This window comes from Gossypium hirsutum, chromosome D04, assembly GCF_007990345.1.
Source record: "Gossypium hirsutum isolate 1008001.06 chromosome D04, Gossypium_hirsutum_v2.1, whole genome shotgun sequence".
Taxonomy (NCBI): domain Eukaryota; kingdom Viridiplantae; phylum Streptophyta; class Magnoliopsida; order Malvales; family Malvaceae; genus Gossypium; species Gossypium hirsutum.
This window is the reverse complement of record NC_053440.1, coordinates 85,948-108,505: the sequence shown is the minus strand read 5'-3', so window position 1 is coordinate 108,505 and position 22,558 is coordinate 85,948. Positions and strand designations below refer to the sequence as shown.

The window sequence follows — 22,558 nt, the reverse complement described above, 5'->3', positions numbered from 1 at the left end:
TTATTTCTAGGTGAAAATGGTAAATTTTTTGTGGAAGGACCAAATTGTAAAGAAAGCAAAACTTTCTTTCTTCTCTTCTCTTCTAACGTGAAATGCATGGAAAGGAAGATGATTCTTCATCTTTTTTTCCACATATATATATACTAAATAAAATAATAATAAAATGATAATATGTCATTTAAAAATCAAATTAAAATATTAATAAACTAATATTTATTTATTTATTTGATCTAAAATATCTACAACATCATCATTATTTTTTAGATTTCTCTTTCTTCTAATTGACCATTTTGCCCTTTAGATCTTTTAAAATTCCATCCTTGAGTCATCACTTAATTTGGTAAAATTACGATTTAGTCCCTCATAATTCTTCATCTATTCAATTTGGTCCCAATTCATCCATTTTCCTTAGTTTCTAGATTATTCAACCCTTAAAATATTTACACTATTGGTCCTTTAACTTTTTCATATTTACACTTTAACCCCTCAAATTTTGAGTATTTACTCTTAGATAACAAAACTTTTCTCACTTTTGCAATTTAATCATTTCTTTAATTAATATGTCATAATATACTTCTCAATGTTGTCATAACTCAAAATTCTCCTTTTTATCACTTTATTTCCTTACTATATCAAAGATAATATCTTAGTGTAAAAATTTTCGGGGTATTACATTTCTCTCCCCCTTAAAATAAATTTAGTCCTCGAAATTTTCCTCATCGGATTTGTGGTCCCAAAACCATTGTTCCAACTAGACCCAAAAATCGGGCTATTACAGACACATTACACGAAGTTGCTAGTACAGTTCTCTGGTGACAACACTTCGCCAATATAACACACATAATACCCCTAGCGGATACATACTGCCAACTTATACATTTTTCCCTCAATAATGTAGATTTACCTATGACCCAATCTTGTGCCAACCTTGGACCCATATTTTAGAAATTAGAAATGCATATCAGCCATAATCATATTTTTGTTCATATTCCTTGTTAAATTAAACATGTGTTCTCCCGCATGGTCGGACCGTGATCTGTCAGTTCAGTTTGCAATAAATCTGTCCTACCTTTAGCATAACAAATAATGCTTCTTTCCACATTTTCACATGTCACAGATAGTCTGGTACTGGGCTCGCACATAAGGTGGGCATTTTCACCTTAACCATGGCCATGCTTACACATACAACATTGGTTTATTACTCACACATCAATTCAGCACGCATTGACTTATCTTCAGTAAAGACAACTTACCTTACACAACCCACAGATCATAAAATTTTCATAACTCAAAAGAAGTAAGAAAGAACTCACCAGAAACTTCAAGACAAAATCTACTCCACTAGTCCTTTGCCTCGATTGCTCGAACCTTCACTAGCTTCTTGAGCAGTCAGCTGGTACTTATCAGTGGCATTTTGACAAGCTTCTCGAAACCTTCCTCGTCTCCTCTAACAAAGATAACTGAAAAATTCTTAGGGACGTAGGGAAGAACACAAGGATAAAACAAAGGTGAGGCATGTTGGCTATAGGCATCCTTTTATAGAACAGACAACAGAAAATAAGCTTAGTGGGAAGGTCAGACATCCCACTATCACCCTTGGAATCTGAGACTAAACTTGCCTAACAAATTTTTGAAGTCTAATCTTTTACCAAACGCAACTATTACCACTAATCAGAGTGGTAAAACATTGCTTGTACACTTAAACAACCAACTAAACAAGCCATTCGACTACCTAAACATATCAAGCTATCATCTATAATATTTTAGTTCAATTCCAACTACTTCTCAACTAAACTCTAATGATACTCATCGAGTTATCGTTTCCTTTTAAAATAATTCTATCACTATGTGAATTAACTGGTGCGCCCAGAACATCTAAGGTTGGCGGATCGTCTCATAAAAGAGTCCGCCAAACCCTAGAGTTCGCCAAATGACGAATTCCAACAAGGATACCCCTACAATGACATACTGTCAAGTTCATACAATACGCCATCCAAACACTTAACAGATAATTCACCCCTTTTCTACCCTAGCTTACACGTTTATACGCCAATGACATATCGATTGATCTACCCCAGGCGGGCTGTTACACCTTCAGTCTCTTCAAGCAATGAGTCAATCCTGATGACTCGAATGACTCAAGTGAACAAGATGGATCATCAATGTGCACATTGGTCACGGGCTTTTATGTGCGACCTATGACACAAGGACTAACTTCAATAAAAAAAGTTTAGGCTTCAATATAGTAATGATTGCTAAATTCACGGATTAACTTAGATAAAAAAATTTCAAAGTCTAATGTGAAAACACTTGCCAAATTTAAACCCCAAATAGTAAATAACCCATTTTTTTTTCAAATTTGAAAACATTTTTTACTATTTAAAAGTATTAATATAAATAATATATATTATTTATATATTTAATTAAATTTAAACAAAAAACCATATTTAAATGAAAAACAATGATTTGAAACCAAATAAATGATTCAACAGTAAAATCATATCCATCCAAGTACCAATTGGACCTGACTGACCAGTTTGGTCTGGTTTTAAAAAACTGCCTATCGACAAGTTCACCCAACCAGATCAACCTCATATTGTGCATTAGATAATTTCCAAACCTGATTTTTCTTTTTCTATAAGATAACAAAGAATATAACTTTAAACTTCCAACTTCTGATTGAAACATACAACATGGCCATCTCGTGAAATCTAAATTTAAATTTCATATTACTTTATCAAACAAAAAATAAATGTTATAGGAACGGTTGATGAAATAATACACTATTACAACATATGGACACCTTACCCACAGGGTTGAAGTTTAGAGCAACTTTAGCCCCAAAATCTCAGCCATGTAGGCCTTTGAATTCCACCTATAGATAAAATGAAAATAGAAGTAATTGCTGGTTCAAATGCAGAACTGGCATGCAAATTGGCTATACCAGACAAACTTTAAGGTTTGCCTTATCAGGTTTTATATTGCCTCTGACTGTCCTTCAGGCCATTCTTAGCTAGCTTTGCTCCATTTTTCTTGCCTGTTGGAATAGCCTTCATAAGGATAACAGAACTTCCCTTTCCTGATTTCCGAGGTAATCTGGAGAAAGGAAACCTGGATGATATTAAATTTAAGCACAAAGCAAAATCAAGTAAATTAAAATGATTAGAAGAAAAAGAAGAATAAACGGCTGTAATTTTGCTAGTCTGCTTGCCTCTTTCTAAGAACTTGGGTAAGATCAGCAGGTCCCTCATCACGAACTTCTTCGTCTTTGTCATCTGGACCATTCCACCCCTTGCATAGAAGATGAATATATATATATACATACAAGTTAGAATCACTTGACATCAGCCTGTTAATGCTGAATGTAAATGATCAAAAAACCATCAACATGCAGCCAGGAGCTGCCAATTTCACATAGGTAAAAATATCATGAAGGCCCTTGTACTAGGAGTTGGATTGCATTTTGTCCCCTCTACTCAAAAAATGGATAAATTAACCTCTATATGTTAGATCAAAGAGCAAACCGGTCCTTCTGTTAACAATTCCACCCATTTTTACTCTTAAAAACTGGTCCATGTATATCAGCATAAAACTGTATAGTTATTTCGTCAGTTATGCCAGTTTCTAACTGTAGAATTGGATGAAATATTTAACAGAAATGACCAATTTACTCTTTGATCTAACGTATAGGGACTAATTTGCCCATTTTTTGAGAAAAAGGGGCAAAATGCAATTTGATTCCTAGTACAAGGGGTTTTATGGTACTTTTTCCATTTCACATACACATACAAATGACAGACCAACAAAACCATATTCGATTGATAGTCAACGAATACATATATAACCAAGAATCCTATTCTTTTTTTTCTAAAAAAATAGTTCACTTCCACTTCCAGTAAGGCAGAAACTGAACATCAAACCAAATATTTCAAAGAACACAAAAAATAACTCAACAAGAAGTAACTCAAATTCACTATAGTTGAGTTCAGATAATATGATTTACTAGATCTACATGTCAAAACCACACATTATAGCAACAGGTATAAATAGCTGATGATTTATGATTTATCCAAAAGCATCTCCATATCATATAAGCTATATATAAGAAGTAGCTCAGTAACCAAACTGCTATTATTGGCTTTGAGAGGACAGAAAACAATAAAAACAAACAATTATTATCTCAGTTGTTATTTCACAACACCAAAATTAAATCATTTGGACCTTAGAAAATCTGAATCTTCCAAACCACTATGCACCATAAGTTTTATTAGTACTAATAGGGAGCTGTGTTTTGATTATAGTCACCAAACATTAAAATCTAACAAAAATGCTTGAAGAGCACTAAACAATTAAAATTATCAGATTCAAGACCAGGAGCTGAAAGTACAGAAGAACTGAATTCCATTCTCTTCAGCAGTAAGGATTACATCAAAAACAGCATGAAGAATAGCCTACCACTCTGGAAAAAACAGCTTAAATCAAACCCAGAAGGGTATACCAGAATTGTGTTTACTTGTGTGTCATCATTCGTAAACGTAAATGATGAGTTTTCCAGTCATTAGTTTGCATAAGCAACACCCTTTCACACTTCCAAAGCCATCAAAAAGTGCAAAAAACAACGAAGAGCATTTATTTATACACGCAATACTGAACCCATCAATGAAAAACTAAAAACAGAATGGGACTCCATTAATAATGACTAAACTCTCGAAAAGCTCACACACAGTATGCATATACTACCATATAATAGTCATTGATTTAAAAGAGACATGTAACCTTAAAACTTACATGATTTGCAGGCGACCCGCATTCTCTTCCACTAGTTTCTTTGAGTGACCGAAGCTCCAAACTCGAAATCTTTGGTTTCTTATTAGAAATACCAACATTGTTGAGGTCAGATGGAGGGGTTTTCCTCTTCTTTCTACCAATGGTGCGTGACTTTCCTTTCTTGTCCTTAACTTTCCAGATATTTTTCCTTCTAAAGATAAGCTTGTCAACTTTCCACACGGGGCAGCTGGTGTCTATTACCGTCACTTCACTTCTCGAGTACCCTTTCAGTTCTCTCTGTCCTTCTCCTTCGCCTTCTTCTTTATCTTCTTCCACGTTGTTATTCTCGCCTTCCTCTTTCGATTCTTCCCTTGAATTCGACGACCTCGTTGAAACGAGGGTATCCTTGTCATTTCTCACGTTATCCGAACTGCTTTTCTGTTCCTCAGGAGTCTTGAAAGTGCAAATTCTAGGGTTTGTTTGTTTCCTAGAAGCTTTTTTCCTGGAAAATCTGGAGGTTTGGGCTTGTTCGCCCATGTTGAAGAGCTCCGAGAGGACATTTCTCATTATACCAAACCATTCTTTATCTCCTTCGGGATCGCTGGATATCGCCTCCGGAGGTGGTGGCTTCAGATTCTGGAGTTGTCCATCGTTGGAGTGAGTTGACTCGGAGTTGGAATTCGGAGAATCGGAGGCATTGGTGATTGGAGAATCAGAAGGGTTAGGATTTGCAAGGAAATGGTCGAGGTCAAGGTTGTCGCCGGTCGGAAACCCCTTGCTAGAACGAAGCCGGTCCAGCCAGTTCGAACCGGACTTAGCGGTTGGGATTGAGCAGAGCATTCGGTACCGTCAGATTGAGCTGATTCGACGTAATATCTGAGAAAACGATAACACAGCAAACAAAATGGAACCAGAAAAGTAAAGAAAAATAAAATAAAATTTGGGTCTTCAGCAACTCTCACTGAAATGGAGCGGCCAACGTTTCGTAGTTGAAGAAGGGGGAAGTTCTAGTGCTAGAATATACAAGGGTGCGCGATGCGCACAGTATGCTCTTTACCACGTGTCTCTTCATCAAACCCTCTCTAGTCTCTCTCCTTTACTGAAAGGCGAGTTAACTTGGAGACCCGTGATTCACGTTCACCATAACAAAGGCCTGGACCTACGTACTGGATTTTTGTTCCATCTCATAAGCCCAATTTAACTTTTTTTTCCTTTGGTGGATTCTTTGTTCCATCTAACCCAATTTAACTCTCTATTCTACGCCCGTAAAATTTTTTTTTATCAACTAGATATATTAATTTAAAGCAAATATATATAACTCCTGAGGATCATCCTAAAAAAAAGATACAATACAACAAAGGGGATTAGGATAAATAAAATGCAAGTCAACAATCAAGAGATACATGTGCCAAAAACTACTCTCTATTCGAGCTAAAGCATCCTAATGACAAATCCAAAAATCAATATCTCCACAATTCAAACTCAAGATCAGACCTAAAACATTAACCAACTTTAGCCAAATCCATACTTCGTAACCTATTACTATGACCCTTACAATTACTATACTCAGCCTTATCCATATCAACAAACAAATTATAAACCTCACTCAAATTATCAAAGCCAAGCCTATGCTACCCAAAGCTTAAGTGCCAACTCCCAACAACTTCTAATGATATAGAAATAGTTTAAAGCCCTTTAAGAGAAATTCTGATAGTATTAAGAATCTCAACAACACCAACAACAAAATCCTAACCTGAATTGTGAGGTGCCAAGGCAAGACGGTGCAAATGTTTATGCAAAGGCCAATAGACATGCACCACCTTAAAGGGACCTATAATATGTGTATGACCCCAAATTTCTCCGCATTCCTTAATGCCTTAAAATTTTATGGTATTTTATACAAGACCATTCTGATAATTTTATTTGTAAATATGATAAGAAAAATTAGTTTTTATGGATATTGTTAATTTTGGGGTTATTGGGAAGTCATCAAAATATATTTTAAGCTATTCTAGAATTTCAAGCTTAACTGAATAAAAATAAAGTTGAGAGGTAAAATGGTAATTTTATCTCCGAGTGCATTTTGTCAATTAGAAACCAATTATGATTAAATATTAGTGTAGAGTTATGCCTCACATTTTGGACTAAACAGTGTGTGACGTCACAACGAGGAAGTATTCTTCGTCCCAATGAACAACCAACATCATAATAAGAAGAACGCCCTCCTCTCGACGACACGATGCCATGTCATGATGTGGCAACATACAGATCAATTTTTTCGGCTTTTCTTCTCCCAATTACGCTCTATTTTTAGTTTCCCACTTAAACTTTGATTAACCTAGGGTGGTTGTAGTCAAATATGCTACGAATTTTAGCCTATAAATAGGCATTAACTACTCTATGTTTAATAAAAAAGAAATAATTAGATTGAGAGAATTATTTTCTTTGTTTTGAAGGGTTTTTTTCTTGTAAGGCTTCATGTAACAGCTCGTTTTCAATGAAATCGGAATAGTGGTTTTGGGACCACAAATTCGAGGTCAGAAGAAAATTTATTTTAATATTATTTTATGGTCTACATTATGATAGAAATATCTTGTAAAAATTTCGTTAATAAATTTTACCGATTACATGTCTAATTTGATGAAAAGAACCAAATTGCACAAAGTGCAAAAGTTGAATTCTAGTAGCTTAAGGTATCAAATAGCTATAGAATTTAAAATTAGAGGTCCTTATATGGCAAATAGACCATTTTGAGGAGTTAGTAGATAAGGATGATTCTTCATCATTGGAAATTAAGAAATTATTAAGGTTAATTTTAGAAAGATGATAAAATAATGATGATAAATGAAATAAATAATTAAAATATAATCATTTTCATCATCTCTCCTAAGACAAAATACATGGAAACCTGGCCATGGATGTTGAGTTCAAGTAAGCTATTTTTGCTTAATTAGGTATGTATTCTTGTTCCGTTTTTAATAATTTTTATGTTTCCAAGATCGTAATAGCTTAATCTAGCTATCTCGGGGATTAATTTGCAAAACTATTAAAGTGTTAGGGTTTTTTCATGGATGAGTAAAATTGAATTGAAACACCCTTACCCGAGACCGTTGTCGGAGTCGAGCATGATGCGTTACTTGACTTAACTTAAAAGTTCGGGGTATAAAAATTTACTTTTAAAAGTTATTTCACTATCATAATAAGGTTGTCCACCTACGCAGCAGTAACTAAATTAATTAATACTCGAGCTACGAAACTTGAAATTTAGATCCGTAAATTTTCCCTGAAATTATACTCATATATCTTTTTACCATAAATTTTTTAGAATTTTTGGTTCATCCAATTAGTACATTTTATTAGTTAAAATCTCCCTCGTTTCACTGATTGACTGTCCTGACCTCTTGTCACTAAAATTCAATTATCTCATTGTACAAATTCCATATAGTTTTCTAACCTGTTTCTACAAAAAAAAATAGACTCAATAAGAAATCTAGACATATAAATTACAACTCATAAATATTTTTTTACAGCTTTTAATGATTTTCCAAAGTCAGAACAGGGGATTCCGAAAACCACTTTGACCTTGTCTAACTAAAATGCAAATATCTCAGAATACATAATTCCTTTGTCTACACCGTTATTTTTCTATGAAAATAGACTCAATAAGATTTACTTCTATATCTCATCCATCTTCTAATTCATTTTCTAATATACTTGGTGATTTTTCAAATTCACGTCACTACTGCTATCTCAAACTGATTTACTACCAATTTTTACTTTTTCATGATTTCTATGCATAATTTAGCACCTAGACATTTATAACAACAAACACCTTCATACTTAGCCATTTTAATAACTATTCATCATCAAATATTTACATATCATCTTTTGGTCATATCTTAAGAATATACAATCGAAATGACCAAGTCCCTATACATGTCGTAGCTCAAAACATTTATCGTCTTAAAATACCGAGTTGTGGTGGTTGATAGTGTGAACACTCTCCGACGTCTTCAAGATCTCGACTATGCTTGATAATACTATATGAAAGAAAAAGAAATAAAAGAAGTAAGTATAAAGCTTAGTAAGTTTACAAGTAAATAAATAACAACATTTCTCATAAACAATTATATTCATAAATTTTCATTAAGCATTAAGATCTTTACTTTCTTCTTTACTTTCTTCTTTACTCGTTTACTTACTTGCTTGCTTAACTTACTCCTTCGTTGCTAAAATTTATTTTCTCAACTGATAACTGAAGTACTCTTAATCTTATTAACTCACCTGAACTTGTCTATTAGGCTTTTACCTGAACTTTCATGTAACATCGTCTATTTACTAGCCTGTTGAATCACTTGGAATACTAAGGATACTCGGGTCTTCTGTCTGAATATAACATGCCAAAGCTATGTCCCAGACATAGTCTTACATGGGATGTTTCTTGTACTGCCAATGTCATATCCCAGATATGGTATTACATGGGAGTTCACATATAGGTGCCCATGCCATCTCCCAGACATGGTCTTACGGGGGACCTCTCATCTCGGTGCCAACGCCATGTCCCAGACATGGTCTTACATGGGACCTCTCATCTCGGTGCCAACGCCATGTCTCAGACATGGTCTTACATGGGACCTCTCATAATCTCAATGATGCCAATGCCATGTCCCAGACATGGTTTTACATGGGATCTCATCCTCTTAATGTCATGACATTTGTATCCGATACATTCCTCATGTTTCAACGGGACCTTTTAACACTGATTCTCTGTCATCTCATATTTGAGTTAACATTAGATATTTTCATGAAATGATACATAATTGCTAAAAAATAACAGCATTAATAATAATTATCAAAATATTGCATTTATTAACCATAAACTTACATCAGTACAAAAATGTGATCAAATCTAACACTTTAGTCCTCAATCTTTTTCTTTCCCCAGTCTAGCTCCGAATTTCGTTCTTCGTGATCTATAATTACAAATTTAGCTTATTTAATACACACATTCATCAAAACAGTCCTGGACTCTAACTTTGACAAAATTATTATTTTGCCCCTAAACTTTTACATAATTACACTTTTACCCCAAAGCTCAAAAATTAAACTTCATCTCTTTTTCTTATGTTTAACATGCTAAACATTTTTCTCTTCTATGACAACATCAAATTCTCACTCTAACATCTACTTATGAACATTAGGTATTTTACCGATTACGGAGTTTTACTCGTTTTCGCTTAAAATCGACTAGCAAAAGTTGTTTAACATAATTTCTAGTTTCATATTATACCTTAAAACATCAAAATAAACACTTTTCACCTATGGGTATTTTTCCAAATATAAACCCTAGGTTAAATTATTGCTAGAATAAGCTAAATTAAGCGACCGGGATCTAAAAAACGTAAAGAATATTAAAAACGAGGCTTGGAATCACTTACTATGAGCTTGAGAAAGTGTGAAAACCCTAGCTATGGTGTCCTTCAAATTTTGGCAGCAAGCTTTTTGGAGAAGATGATATTTTTGCCATCTTTTTCCCTTTTTATTCTTTTTATTATTTAATGACTAAAGTACCCTTCATTAAAACTTTAGTTATTTTTATCTATGCATGCCTATTTTTGTCCATGGAAATTTTATGGTCTAATTACTATTTAAGGACTTCTACTTTGATTATGTACTTCAAATAAATCCTTTATCATCTAAAACTCATATTTACCCACTTTTGCAATTAAGTCCTAATAGGCAATATAGGCATGCAATTAATAAAATTTCTTATCAATACTCTAATACTTATATCTAATCACTCGATAAATCATAAAAAAATTAATAATAATTTCTCTTTAAATCAGATTTGTGGTTATGAAACCACTATTCTGATAACCTTAAATTTGGGCCATTACATCAATTATGAAGTTTTATGGTAGAAAATGAAATTTTGTTGATAGATAAACAATTTTTGTAAAGAGAATTTTGATGAAATTATGGTTTAGGGACTAAATTGAAAAGATGGAAAATTCATGAAAAATTTCTAAATTTTATGAAATACATGGGCTGCTATTATTATATATGAAAATCGGTTAGGCTTGGAATAATGATTAAATTGTATTAATTTCATTTTTTGAACCTAGGGACAAAATTGTAATTAATTAAAAGTATAGGGGCAAAATAGTAATTTTGCCAAAGATGTGTATTGGACTGAATTGAATGTGAATTTTATTAAATTGAGCTAAATTCATTCATATAAATCCAGATAGACCTAGTACGGAACTGGATCAAAGAAAAGAAAAAGTATCGGATTAGTAGCTTACAAATCTACGTATACTTGTCGAGCTAAGTTCGTGTAACCAAATTGTATATTTATAAGTTTAAATTAAAAGATATGTATGCAAAATATATAATTTCCATGTATAAGTATTGATTACATATCCGACAATTACTAAGTCCCGTTTGAACCTTGAAAATTTGATGGATATAAATGACTTATCATTAAGGGTTCTCGAATTGGTTGTGGTCCTGTATGTGTTGCGGACACACCACAGCTCGTAAGAGCGTCCCGCTATTTAGCTCTTATGAGCACCCCGTTATATGACTCTTTTGAGCTTCCCGATATTTGGCTCTTATGAGCTTCCTGATTAATGGCTCTCTTGAGCTTCCCATTTATGGCTCGTATGAGCTTTTCGATATTTGGCTTGCAAGAGCTTCCCGTTATACAGCTCACATGAGCTTCCCGTTACATAGCTTGGAAAAGTTTCCTGATTACATACTCGTATGGGCATACTTGCATATGAATTGACGGATTACAGATTTGTACACTTCGTGTGTACTACCCGTGTATCCAACGATATTTTAAATGGTTCAACGGGCAAAGTTCTGATATGAGACAATATGAATTCGAGACGAATTATTACAGGTATATACTTGAAATACATGGATATGATTTGTACATGTTATATGGAAACATGATGTGGGAAGTATATGTATATGGAAATTTGATTATTTTTGAGCTCATACATGTTTCTTGATATTCATATGAAATACATGACTAACATGGTTGATGAGGATAAGTGTTTAGGCTATTGGACAAATTGCTTTGGATATATCTTGTTTGCTTACCTTAAATGTGAATAAATGGTAAGTTAAATTTCATGTTATACGAACTTACTAAGCTTAAATGCTTACTCTATTTTATTTCCCTTGTTTTATAGTAACTCGGAAGCTCGTTAAGGTTAGAGGCTGGTCGGAGCTACATCACACTATCCATCGACCCATTTCGGTATATATATAGTAAATTCATTTAGGTTTATTTGGCCAATGATGGCATATAATTATTTTGTTGTGATTAGCCATTTGAATGACTTGAATTTGATGTATATATATGTGGCATTATCATGTTTAATGTGTGCTTAGTATGGTTAAATGATTGATAATTCATAAGCTTATTGATAGTTGGATTGGATTGGTATATTAGGTAGTATGGATTCTTGGATATATGTGATGATATGTTATGTTTAAGACTTGAGTTTGGCTTGTTTTAAGTAGTTTTATATGGCTTGATGATGTGCAAAAGTGTTGATGCAGGTTGAAGACAAATTGGGTGAGGAATGTGGATAGAAAAATGGTTTATTTCGTTCACACTGGTAGAGACACGGGCATGTGTCTTAGCCGTGTGTGACACATAGCAAGTTGATACAGTTGTGTGTCTCTTGTATCTTTTAATTAGTGCAAAAGAGAATGCTCAACCAGTCTAGCGCACAGTCACATGGCTTGGCTGTGTAACCCAAGTCAGAGAGCTCATAAGTTTAGACACGGGCTGGGACAAGACCGTGTGTCCCTATTTCGTGTGTCCACACGGCCTGAGACACGGGCGTGTCTCTTGACCGTGTGAGACACACGGCCTGGCCACACGGGTGTATGTCCCTTGCACCTTTGAAAAATTTTAATGTTTTCTAAAAAATTCTCTTAGTACTCGGTTTAGTCTCGACTTATTTCTAACATGTATTTTGGGCCTCGAGAGCTCATATAAGGGACAATATGATGGATTTGGATTAGTTTCTGATATGAGTGCTAGATGATATAAAATATCTTTTATTTAATCTGTAAATTTTGGTAATGCTTTGTAACCCTATTTTGGCTGCAGATTCGGGTTAGGGTTGTTACATTTTTGGTATCAGAGCTATGATTTAGTTTATTCTTAGACTAACGTAGTATGTACGAGTCTAGCTACACATGCCATTATATAACCTGTGATAGTGTGATACCTCCTGACCATTTTAAAACATTTTTTCATATAACAATGTCATCCAACTGAGCTGTTTCTGAAGAAGCTGAAAGTAATGCTCAAGCCTCTGTGAACAGAGCAGCCTCGAGTAGTAGAAGGCCAGTATCTGAGGGCCGAGGAGGAGAGGCTAAAGAAACTTTCTTTCAAATGATGAATGAATGGTTTGCTGAATTTGTAAGAACAAATCCGACTATGCAAAAACCTCCACCCCTCCTATTTCTCAATCAATTCCTGATATGCCTCAAAATATAAAACTTGTTAGAGCCGATAAGCCTCCTGATGATAAAATTCGTAAGTACGGAGCAGAAGAATTCTTGATAAATTATCTTGTACACCAGTTGAATGTCTTAAATGTGCAATATCTCTGTTAAAAGATTCAGCTTACCAGTGGTGGAATACATTGATTTTTGTTGTGCTGAAAGAAAAGGTCACTTGGGAATTTTTTAAAACCGAGTTCCGAAAGATATACATCAGTCAGAGGTTTCTTGACCACAAACGTAAAGAATTTTTAGAACTTAAACAAGGTCATATGATAGTATCTGAATATGAACAGTAATTTGTTCAACTGAGTAAATATGCTAGATAATGTATTTCTACTAAAATCGCAATGTGTAAGTTGTTTGAAGATAGCTTAAATGAAGATATAAAATTGTTAGTCGGGATCCTTGAGTTGAAAAAATTTGTTGTATTGGTTGATCGGGCATATAAAGCTGAAAAAACTGATCAAAGAGAAAAGAAAAGCTTAAATTGAAGTCCGAACTTCGAGTAAAAGATTGAAAGGAAAATCATACCAGTCAGCATCAAAGAAATCAAAGAAATATCATGACATTCTACTATTTCTTTGGGATATTCCGGTAGAGATAGTGGTGCTCGACGCTCCAATCCTAGATCTCAGGTTACATCTGTAGCCAGTGTGGGTAGTGTTAAAAACACCAAACCCAAGTGCAAGCACTGTAATAAGTTACATTTTGGTGAGTGTCAAATGAAGAGTAGAGCTTATTTTAGATGTGGTTCCTTTGACAACTATCTTAGAAATTGCCTTGAGAAAGTTGAAAAAGATACTATTCAGACTTCGAGGCCGAGCAACATAGCTACGAGAGGTAGATCACCACGTAATTCCAAAAATTTTAGTGGCAACCATGGTGCAACAAAAGACTCCACTGTAAGATCTGAAGCACGAGCACTAGTTGGAACTTATGTTGTTTGTGCATGTGAAGATGCTTCTGTTCCAAATGTTATTACCGGTATTTTCTTTCTTATCGATACTGATGTTACTTCTTTAATTGATCTTGATTTGAATCATTCATATATTTTCACAAATTTAGTATCTAGTAAAAATTTACATGTTGAGTCCACTGAATTCGTGGTTAAAGTATCAAACCTTCTAGGCCAATATGTTTTGGTTGATAAAATTTGCAAGAACTATATATTAATAATAAGGGGTTATTGTTTCCTGACTGATTTGATGTTATTACCGTTTGATGAATTTGATGTGATTTTGGGTATGGATTGGTTAACCTTGCATGATGCCGTGGTGAATTGTAAACAAAAACATATTATATTGAAATGTCAGAATGGTGAAATGCTCTGTATTAAATTAGATAAATTGGACGGGTTGTCTAATGTGATATCAGCTATGTCAACACAGAAATATGTGAGGAAATGTTGTAATGCTTACCTTGCTTATGTGTTGGATACTAAAGTGTCTGAATCAAAGATTAAATTAGTGCCAATGGTTTGTGAGTATCTTGATGTGTTCTAGAGGAGTTACCTGGATTACAGCCGGTCAGAGAAGTTAAATTTTCTATAGATTTTGTATTGAGAACAACACTAATATCGATAGACTATATAGAATGGCTCCTATATAATTAAAAGAGTTGAAAGCACAGTTGCAAGAACTGACTAGCAGGGGTTTTGCTCGACCTAGTTTTTCACCTTGGGGTGAACCAATTCAATTTGTTAAGAAAAATGATGAATCATTGAGATTGTGTATTAATTACCGACAGCTCAACAAAGTTACAATCAAGAATAAGTATCCACTGCCCCCCATTGATAATTTGTTTGATTAGTTCAGAGGTGCCACAGTGTTCACGAAGATTGATCTTCGTTTTGGTTATTATCAGTTACGGGTGAAAGATTCAGATGTGCTGAAAATAGCATTCAGAACTAGGTACGGACATTATGAATTTCTTGTGATGCTGTTTGGTTTAACAAATGCACCTACAGTATTTATGAATTTGATTAATAGAATTTTTAAACTGTATTTGGATATACTTGTTGTGGTGTTTATTGATGATATTTTGGTATATTCTCGAGATGAGACTGAACATGCTGAGCATTTAAGAATTGTTCTATAAATTCTCATGATAAACAATTGTATGTTAAATTTAGCAAATGTGAATTTTGGCTTTGGGAAGCTGGTTTTATGGGACACATAGTGTCGGCTGAAGGTATCAGAGTTGATCCGAATAAAATTTCAACAATTGTTAATTGGAAACCACCGAAAAATGTATCTAAAGTTAGAAGTTTTCTGGGATTAGCTGGTTATTATCGGAGATTTGTAAAAGGGTTTTCGATGATAGATACACCGATGACACAGTTATTACAGAAAGATGTAAAATTTGAATGGTCTGATAAATGTCAGTAAAGTTTTTAACAGTTGAAAGCCCTACTAAATGAAGCCTAAATTGGGTAAATAATTTGTGATTTATAGTGACGCATCATTGAACAGTTTAGGTTGTGTTTTGATGCAGAAAGGTAAAGTAATAGCCTATGCTTCCAGAAAGCTAAAACCACATGAAAAGAATTACCGATACATGACTTTGAATTAGCGACACTATTTGTTAGCTGAAAGGTGTCGCATATTTACTGATCATAAGAGCCTAAAATATCTGATGTTGCAGAAAGATTTGAATCTGAGACAACGTAGATGGCTTGAACTGTTGAAAGATTATGATTTGGTTATTGATTATCATCTGGGAAAAGCAAACGTTGTTGCAGATGCTCGGAGTAGAAAGTCTTTGTTTACTCTATGAGTAATGAATGCCCGATTGACATTGTCTGATGATGGTTCAACTTTAGCTGAGCTAAAAGCTAAACTGATATTTTTACAACAGATCTGCAAAGTTCAGAAAAGTTATAATGAGTTGTAAGCTAAACGGGTACAATGTGAGTTGACTTCTAATTCAGAATTTCAGATAGGACCCGATGATTACCTGTTATTTAGAGGTAGAGTTTGTGTACCGAAAAATCCAGAGCTTATACAAAAAATTTTACACGAAGCTCATAATGATACCATGTCTATTCATCTGGGAAGTAATAAAATGTAAAATGATTTGAAATAGATGTACTGGTGGCCGGGAATGAAATGTGATATTTTTTAATTTGTATCTAAATGTTTGATATGTCAGAAAGTTAAAGCTGAATATCAGGTACCTTTAGGATTATTACAGCGAGTGACGATACTGAAATGGAAATGGGATAGAGTTACTATAGATTTTGTATCGGGGTTACCCCTATCTCCAAAAAAAGAAAGATGTCATTTGGGTAATCATTGATCGTTTGACAAAGTCTGCACATTGTATTCTGGTACGTATTGATTTCTCCCTAGGCAGATTAGCAGAGTTACATGTTTTCGAGACTGTCAGGTTGCATGGAGTGTCAGTCTCCACTATTTTAGATAGAGATCCGTGATTTACATCGCAATTCTGGAAAAAAGTTACAAGAAGCTCTGGTTAAGCAATTACATTTTAGTATTGCATTTCACCCTCAGACTGATGGTCAGTTCGAGCGTGTGATTCGGATTCTTGAAGATATGCTTTGGTGCTGTGTATTAGAATTCGAAGGCCATTGAGAGAAATATTTATCGTTAGTCAAATTCGTATATAATAACAGTTTTCAGTCAAGCATTAAAATGGCACTGTATGAGCCTCTATATGGCTGCAAATGTCGAACTCCATTGTATTGGACTGAGCTCGGTGAGAAAAAGATACATGGAGTTGATTTGATTCGTGAGACTGAAGAAAAAGTGAAAGTGATCCGAGATAGCTTGAAAGTAGCTTCTGATCGTCAGAAATCTTGTGCAGATCTTAAACGTGGTTGTAGAATCATTTTTTTGTCAAATGGCTTAAAATTTTCTCATGGGGCTCTACATGTTTTGTAATGGTCAACGGTAACTAGTGCGGCTACAATTACCAAAGAAAATCCAAAATCATCTCCACGTCAATAGGAGGAAAACCCCAGTGTCATGATGATGCAACATCTCGACGATGATATTCTCCACGTCATAATGAGGCGATGTGATTCTTTCTCTGCGGATTATAATTTAACCAAAATTTGGCACATGTGACTGGGTCAAACGAGTGAGAAAGGTCTGCTCAAAGACACAAGAGTTGGTTAGTTAGGTTTCTGTGAGCACTGCGTTTTATGGAAGCAAACCCGATTTAGCTTTTTCTCAATAGTGCATAAAAAAAGGATTGTCGTAATTCGATGTAGAATTTTAAACTAATTTTTGCACTTTAGGAGCTTGAAAATAAGCATTATCATTAGGTCTTAATTATGTTTTATTAAATTTAACTAAATTCAATAAAATGTGCAAAATGAGTCGTTTATTGACCTTAGAAGCTGATTGAGGCCTAAGGGTGAGCTAATGAACTTTGTAAGTGTGCAGGAGACCGTTAGAAGGCGTGCTAAACCGGTACTGGTCAATATGTCACAACACGGAGGGTTCGATGTTACAACATAGGGAGCAAAATAGAGAAATTCTAAGAATGCCTTCGATGTCGAGACACAGTCTAAGGGTGTTGCGACATACCCCTGAAGACATCCTTAAGTAGAGTACACTGACTTCTATGTCGCAACACATGTCTTGATGTGTCACGACATCGAATCTGGACGGGAACTAATACGAGATAGGGGGCGTTTTGGTTCACACAATCCAATTTAAAACTTGGGAATGTCAACTAGCCTAGGGTTAAGGATAGCAACCACCTTAAATCTATAAATAGGCTCATTTTTCACAAGTGATGGACGCCAATTACTGAGCTTAGAATCTCTCTTTTAATTTTAGTTTAATTTATTCTTTCCTTAGGTTTTAGATTTATTTTCAATTTTTTTCTTTGTTTTATTTCGAAAGATCTAGTTTGTGGATATGATCAAACCTTATGGGTTCACTTTCATTTATAATACAAATCTGACTTTTTTTAAACCATGGGAAACTAATCTCTCTGTGGGGGATTAGCGAGTGGAGGTATGATCTATTAACTGTTATGTATGGTTACTCAATGGATCAACTATTTGGGAAAGGAATAAGCTAAAAACCCTAAGCATGATGACCCTAGGAAGCTATCTATGTGGAAAGTAACCCAAAATTGGTATGGCCTATCTGTGAACATCTTAACCCCAAACCATTCTGGACTGTGAAGTTTGGAGAAAAGTAGTCATTGCTGACTTGTTATTGTAGTGGATGTATCGGAAGATCCTGCTAGGATATCAACCAGTTTATTGATGAGGAACCTAAAGCGGCAGTTGATAAAGATTACCGAAGCGAGCTAATCACCCATAATCAGAATTGATTAATTCCACTTTTCAATTTCTCAATACTTATTTATTTGTTATACTTTTATTACTGTAACAACTCGATAGTCAGGGGTGTCAAAAACTGCATTCTTAGGACTACATTCGCATAAACTAGACTCGTAAATATTTATTAAAAATATTTACAAAGTTAGTTGTATAGTTAATTAGGTTTCGGTTAAGTGAATTTGCATGAATTAAAAGTTATTAAGTATAAGGACTAAACCGCGTTTAGGGTGAAAGTTGAATTATAGATTAAAAATTAAATAAAGGATTTAAATAGCAAATGTACCTTTAATCTTAATAGTGGACGGCATTAATGGTTCATATTGTTTATTTTATATGTTATTCTAATATATATATATGTATTATAAATATGTTTTCATTAAGTTGATCTTTATATATGTATTAAAGTAACTTAATAATAATAGTTACTATAATAAAATAAAGTATAATAAAGCAAATAGTTAATAAAAGAAATAGAAAGCCATGCAAACTAAGAAAGGAAATGAAAGAAAAAGAAAGAAATGAGAGAACGCATGGCTAGGGACTTTTAAATTTCCAAACTTTAATTGGCTAGTCAATTTAGTCCATTTTCTTGTAATTTTTATATTTTTAGAATCCCGGTACCTAGGGTTACCCAACCCATGTTCTAATTTTAGCATTGATTAAGTTTTTAAATGTTTTTATTATTAAATAGTTTTAGTATTATGAATTAAATTGATAGATTTTTAAGCTAGAAATGAAAAAGGATTAAATTGTAGAACAAAATGTAAATTTTGAGTAATAGGGACTAAATTGTGAAAATTTTGAAATTTAGGAGTTTAATTGAAAATAAGGAGTTAAATTTGATTTTAAGTGAAATTTGTAAGAAAATAAAGAATTAAATGTGAAGAATAAAAATTAGTCTCGATTTAGAGACTAAATTGGAATTTAGGCAACTATTGAGTAAAAATTGAAATATTCAATATGAAATTAAATTGTGTTGTATTGTTAAACTTTAATTGTTTTAATTTCATAGCTAACATCGTACCGGAATCCTCGACTAAAAAGGGGAAGGATAAAATCGACGTCAAATAGCTCGGAATCCACAGTTTGATTTCTATAATCCGAACCTACTTGTTAATTGTTGTAATTCGATTTAAGGCATACAGTAAGTGTTTGAGGTGAGTATTTGACATTTTGATAGTTGATTGAAATGGATTGAATTGTATGAATCTATTGATTATTGAATTGAAATGAATATATGTGCAAATGTGAAAGTTGGATATTGATTATTATAGATTGAATTTAATTCATGTGTATATATGATTATATGAAAACTTGATTTTGGATATTGGTTGTATTTGAAATGTGAAATTAAACCCTATTAATCCAGTTAGTACTCAACAACCTAACGTTGAGCTAGGTAATACTGAGGAAAAAGGTAATTCACAGTTACTTCGAGCTATCATTGATGCTCTTCAGCGTGTGGCGGGAACCATTTTCGCTACGGCATCTGCACCTACTATTCGTCAAGCTCTGATTAAAGAGTTGCGTAGATATGGTGTGACTGAATTCTTAGGATTGAAAGGAGTTGATCCTTCTGCAGCTGAAGTTTGGATTAAATCCACTAAGCGCATCTTGTAACAACTTGAATGCAACCCGCATGAAAGTGTAATATGTGTTGTTTCTCTGCTGCAAGGGGAAGCATATATCTGGTGTCAGTCAGTGACACGCCATGTATCCGCAGATCAAGTTAACTAGGAATTCTTCCAAAAGGAATTCTAAAACAAATATGTTGGTAAATTGTATATCGAAAATAGAAGACAAGAGTTTTTTTATGTTGAAACAAGGTTGGATGTTTGTGGTTGGTTATGAACGAGAGTTTTCACGACTTATTATGTATGCCGTTGAGTTCATGCTGACTGAAATTGATAGTTTCAAGCAATTTCTGCGTGGTTTACACGATGAGTTACGGGTACAGTTAGTATCGCACAGAATTACTGAGTTTGTGGATTTAGTTGAACGAGCAAGAATGGTAGAACAAGTTCTGGGTTTTGATAAAAAGACTGAGGGTGGGTTTGGATGGGCGATTGGGCGCGATGCAGTGCGTTTAGCTTACTTTTTTTCGCACGCTATAGTATCGCTACAGTATCTAATCTCACCGCCACCGCTATTTTTACACTAACCGAAGGTAAACGCACCACCCATCCAAACTCACTCTGAGAATACTCGTACTGTTGGGAAGCATCATAGAGCTGCGGGATCAAATCTACAACTGAAAGGATCAAAAGAATATTGTAGTAGCTAGAGGTCAACTTTTAAGTCAGATAGAGCTGATAAAAATCATGATCGACCACCGACTGTGTCCACAGGTAGTGTGCGATGTCCAAACAAGGATATTGACATTTCAATTTGTGTGTGTTGCGAGAAAAAGTATCGTAATGAATGCTGAAAGTTAACTCGAGGTTGTTTCACTACGGATCTACAAAACATTTTGCTAGAGAGTGTCCAAAAAATGAAAATGCTACACCTATTATGTCTTAGAGATTTGTGCCTGCACCTAGAGGTCGTGGGTCAAGTCGAGGTGGTTCATTTTCAAGAGGTGGTGCTAGAAAGGAAAATGATGATGTTATTCATTAGTCAGAGGCCAGAGCATCTTTTTATTGTGCGGACACATGAGGAAGGTGATACTAATGACGTTGTGACATGCATCTTCTTATTACATTCAGAACATGTTTATGCTTTGATTGATCTAGGATCTTTGCATTCGTATGTTAATATTGAATTGGTTAAGTCGGGAAGTTTAAAATTAAAGACGTCTAGAGTCTTGATAGTGGTGTCTAGTGTATTTGGACAATTTGTGTTAGTGGATTAGGTGTGTTGGAGATGTTCGTTAGTGACACAGAATATAACCTTCCTTGTTGATTTGTTGATAATGTCGTTTGGTGATTTTTATATGATTTTGGGCATGGATTAGCTTACGAAGCACGGAGTGATTCTGGATTGTCGTAAAAAGAAGTTTGATTTTCAGAGTGAGGACGATGTTATGATTGAAGTAAATGGTGTTCGAATGAGTTGTTCAACTCGTATTATTTCAGCAATTCAAGTCAATAAACTTCTCAATCAAGGCGATGTAGATTTTCTAGCCTATGTTATCAATTTGAATTCTAGTGATAGTCAGTACAGTAAAATTTTAACTGTTTGCTAATTCCCTGATGTGTTTCCCGAAGAATTATCAGAATTACCACTAGATCGGGAGGTTGAGTTCACAATTGAAGTGTTTTTTGGTACGACTCTGATGTCAATGTCCCCTTATCATATGGCATCCACAGAGTTGAAAGAATTAAAAGTGTAATTGCAACACTTACTGGATCGCGACTTTATACGCCCTAGTATATCGCCTTGAGGAGCTCTACTACTTTTCATCAAAAAAGAAAGATGGCTCGATAGAGCTTTGTATTCACTATTGGCAATTGAATAAGTTGATGATTAAGAATTAATACCCTCTACCTCGTACTGATGACTTATTCGATCACATAAAATGAGCTTCTATCTTTTCAAAGATAGATTTGAGATCGGGTTACTATCAGTTGAAAATGAAAGATAGTGACGTACCGAAGACAACATTTCGTATGCGTTATGACCATTATGAATTTTTAGGGATGCCTTTTAGGTTGACGTACGCTCCGACAGTATTCATGGATCTCATGAACTGTATTTTTCAACCGTACTTGGATCAATTTGTGGTAGTTTTAATTGATGATATTTTGTTCTATTCGAAATTTGAAGCTGAGCATTAGCAACGCCTTAGAATTGTTTTGCAAGTGTTACAAGAGAAATGGTTATATGGAAAGCTTAGTAAGTATGAATTCTAGTTATCAGAGGTTGTATTTTTGGGTCATGTCATCTCGGCGGATGGAATTAGAGTTTATTTCGAAAAAGATCGAGGTAATTGTT

General features: G+C 34.3%; 1 protein-coding gene across 2 annotated transcripts; it reads right to left on the bottom strand.

Annotated features, from left to right (window-relative positions):
- Positions 1 to 2,705: 2,705 nt before the first annotated feature.
- Positions 2,706 to 5,854, bottom strand: LOC121203214 (uncharacterized). 2 transcript variants are annotated; one of them, XM_041091547.1, is made up of 3 exons: positions 4,789 to 5,854; positions 3,212 to 3,291; positions 2,706 to 3,096 (listed from the first exon to the last, which is right to left on the bottom strand). In XM_041091547.1, exons 1-3 carry the CDS (start codon positions 5,605 to 5,607, stop codon positions 2,970 to 2,972), a joined length of 1,026 nt encoding a protein of 341 aa, XP_040947481.1. In that variant the 5' UTR covers positions 5,608 to 5,854; the 3' UTR covers positions 2,706 to 2,969. The 2 variants fall into 2 exon arrangements, with proteins under 2 accessions (XP_040947481.1, XP_040947480.1); XM_041091546.1 differs by having other exon boundaries at positions 2,706 to 3,111; positions 4,789 to 5,846.
- Positions 5,855 to 22,558: the final 16,704 nt, after the last annotated feature.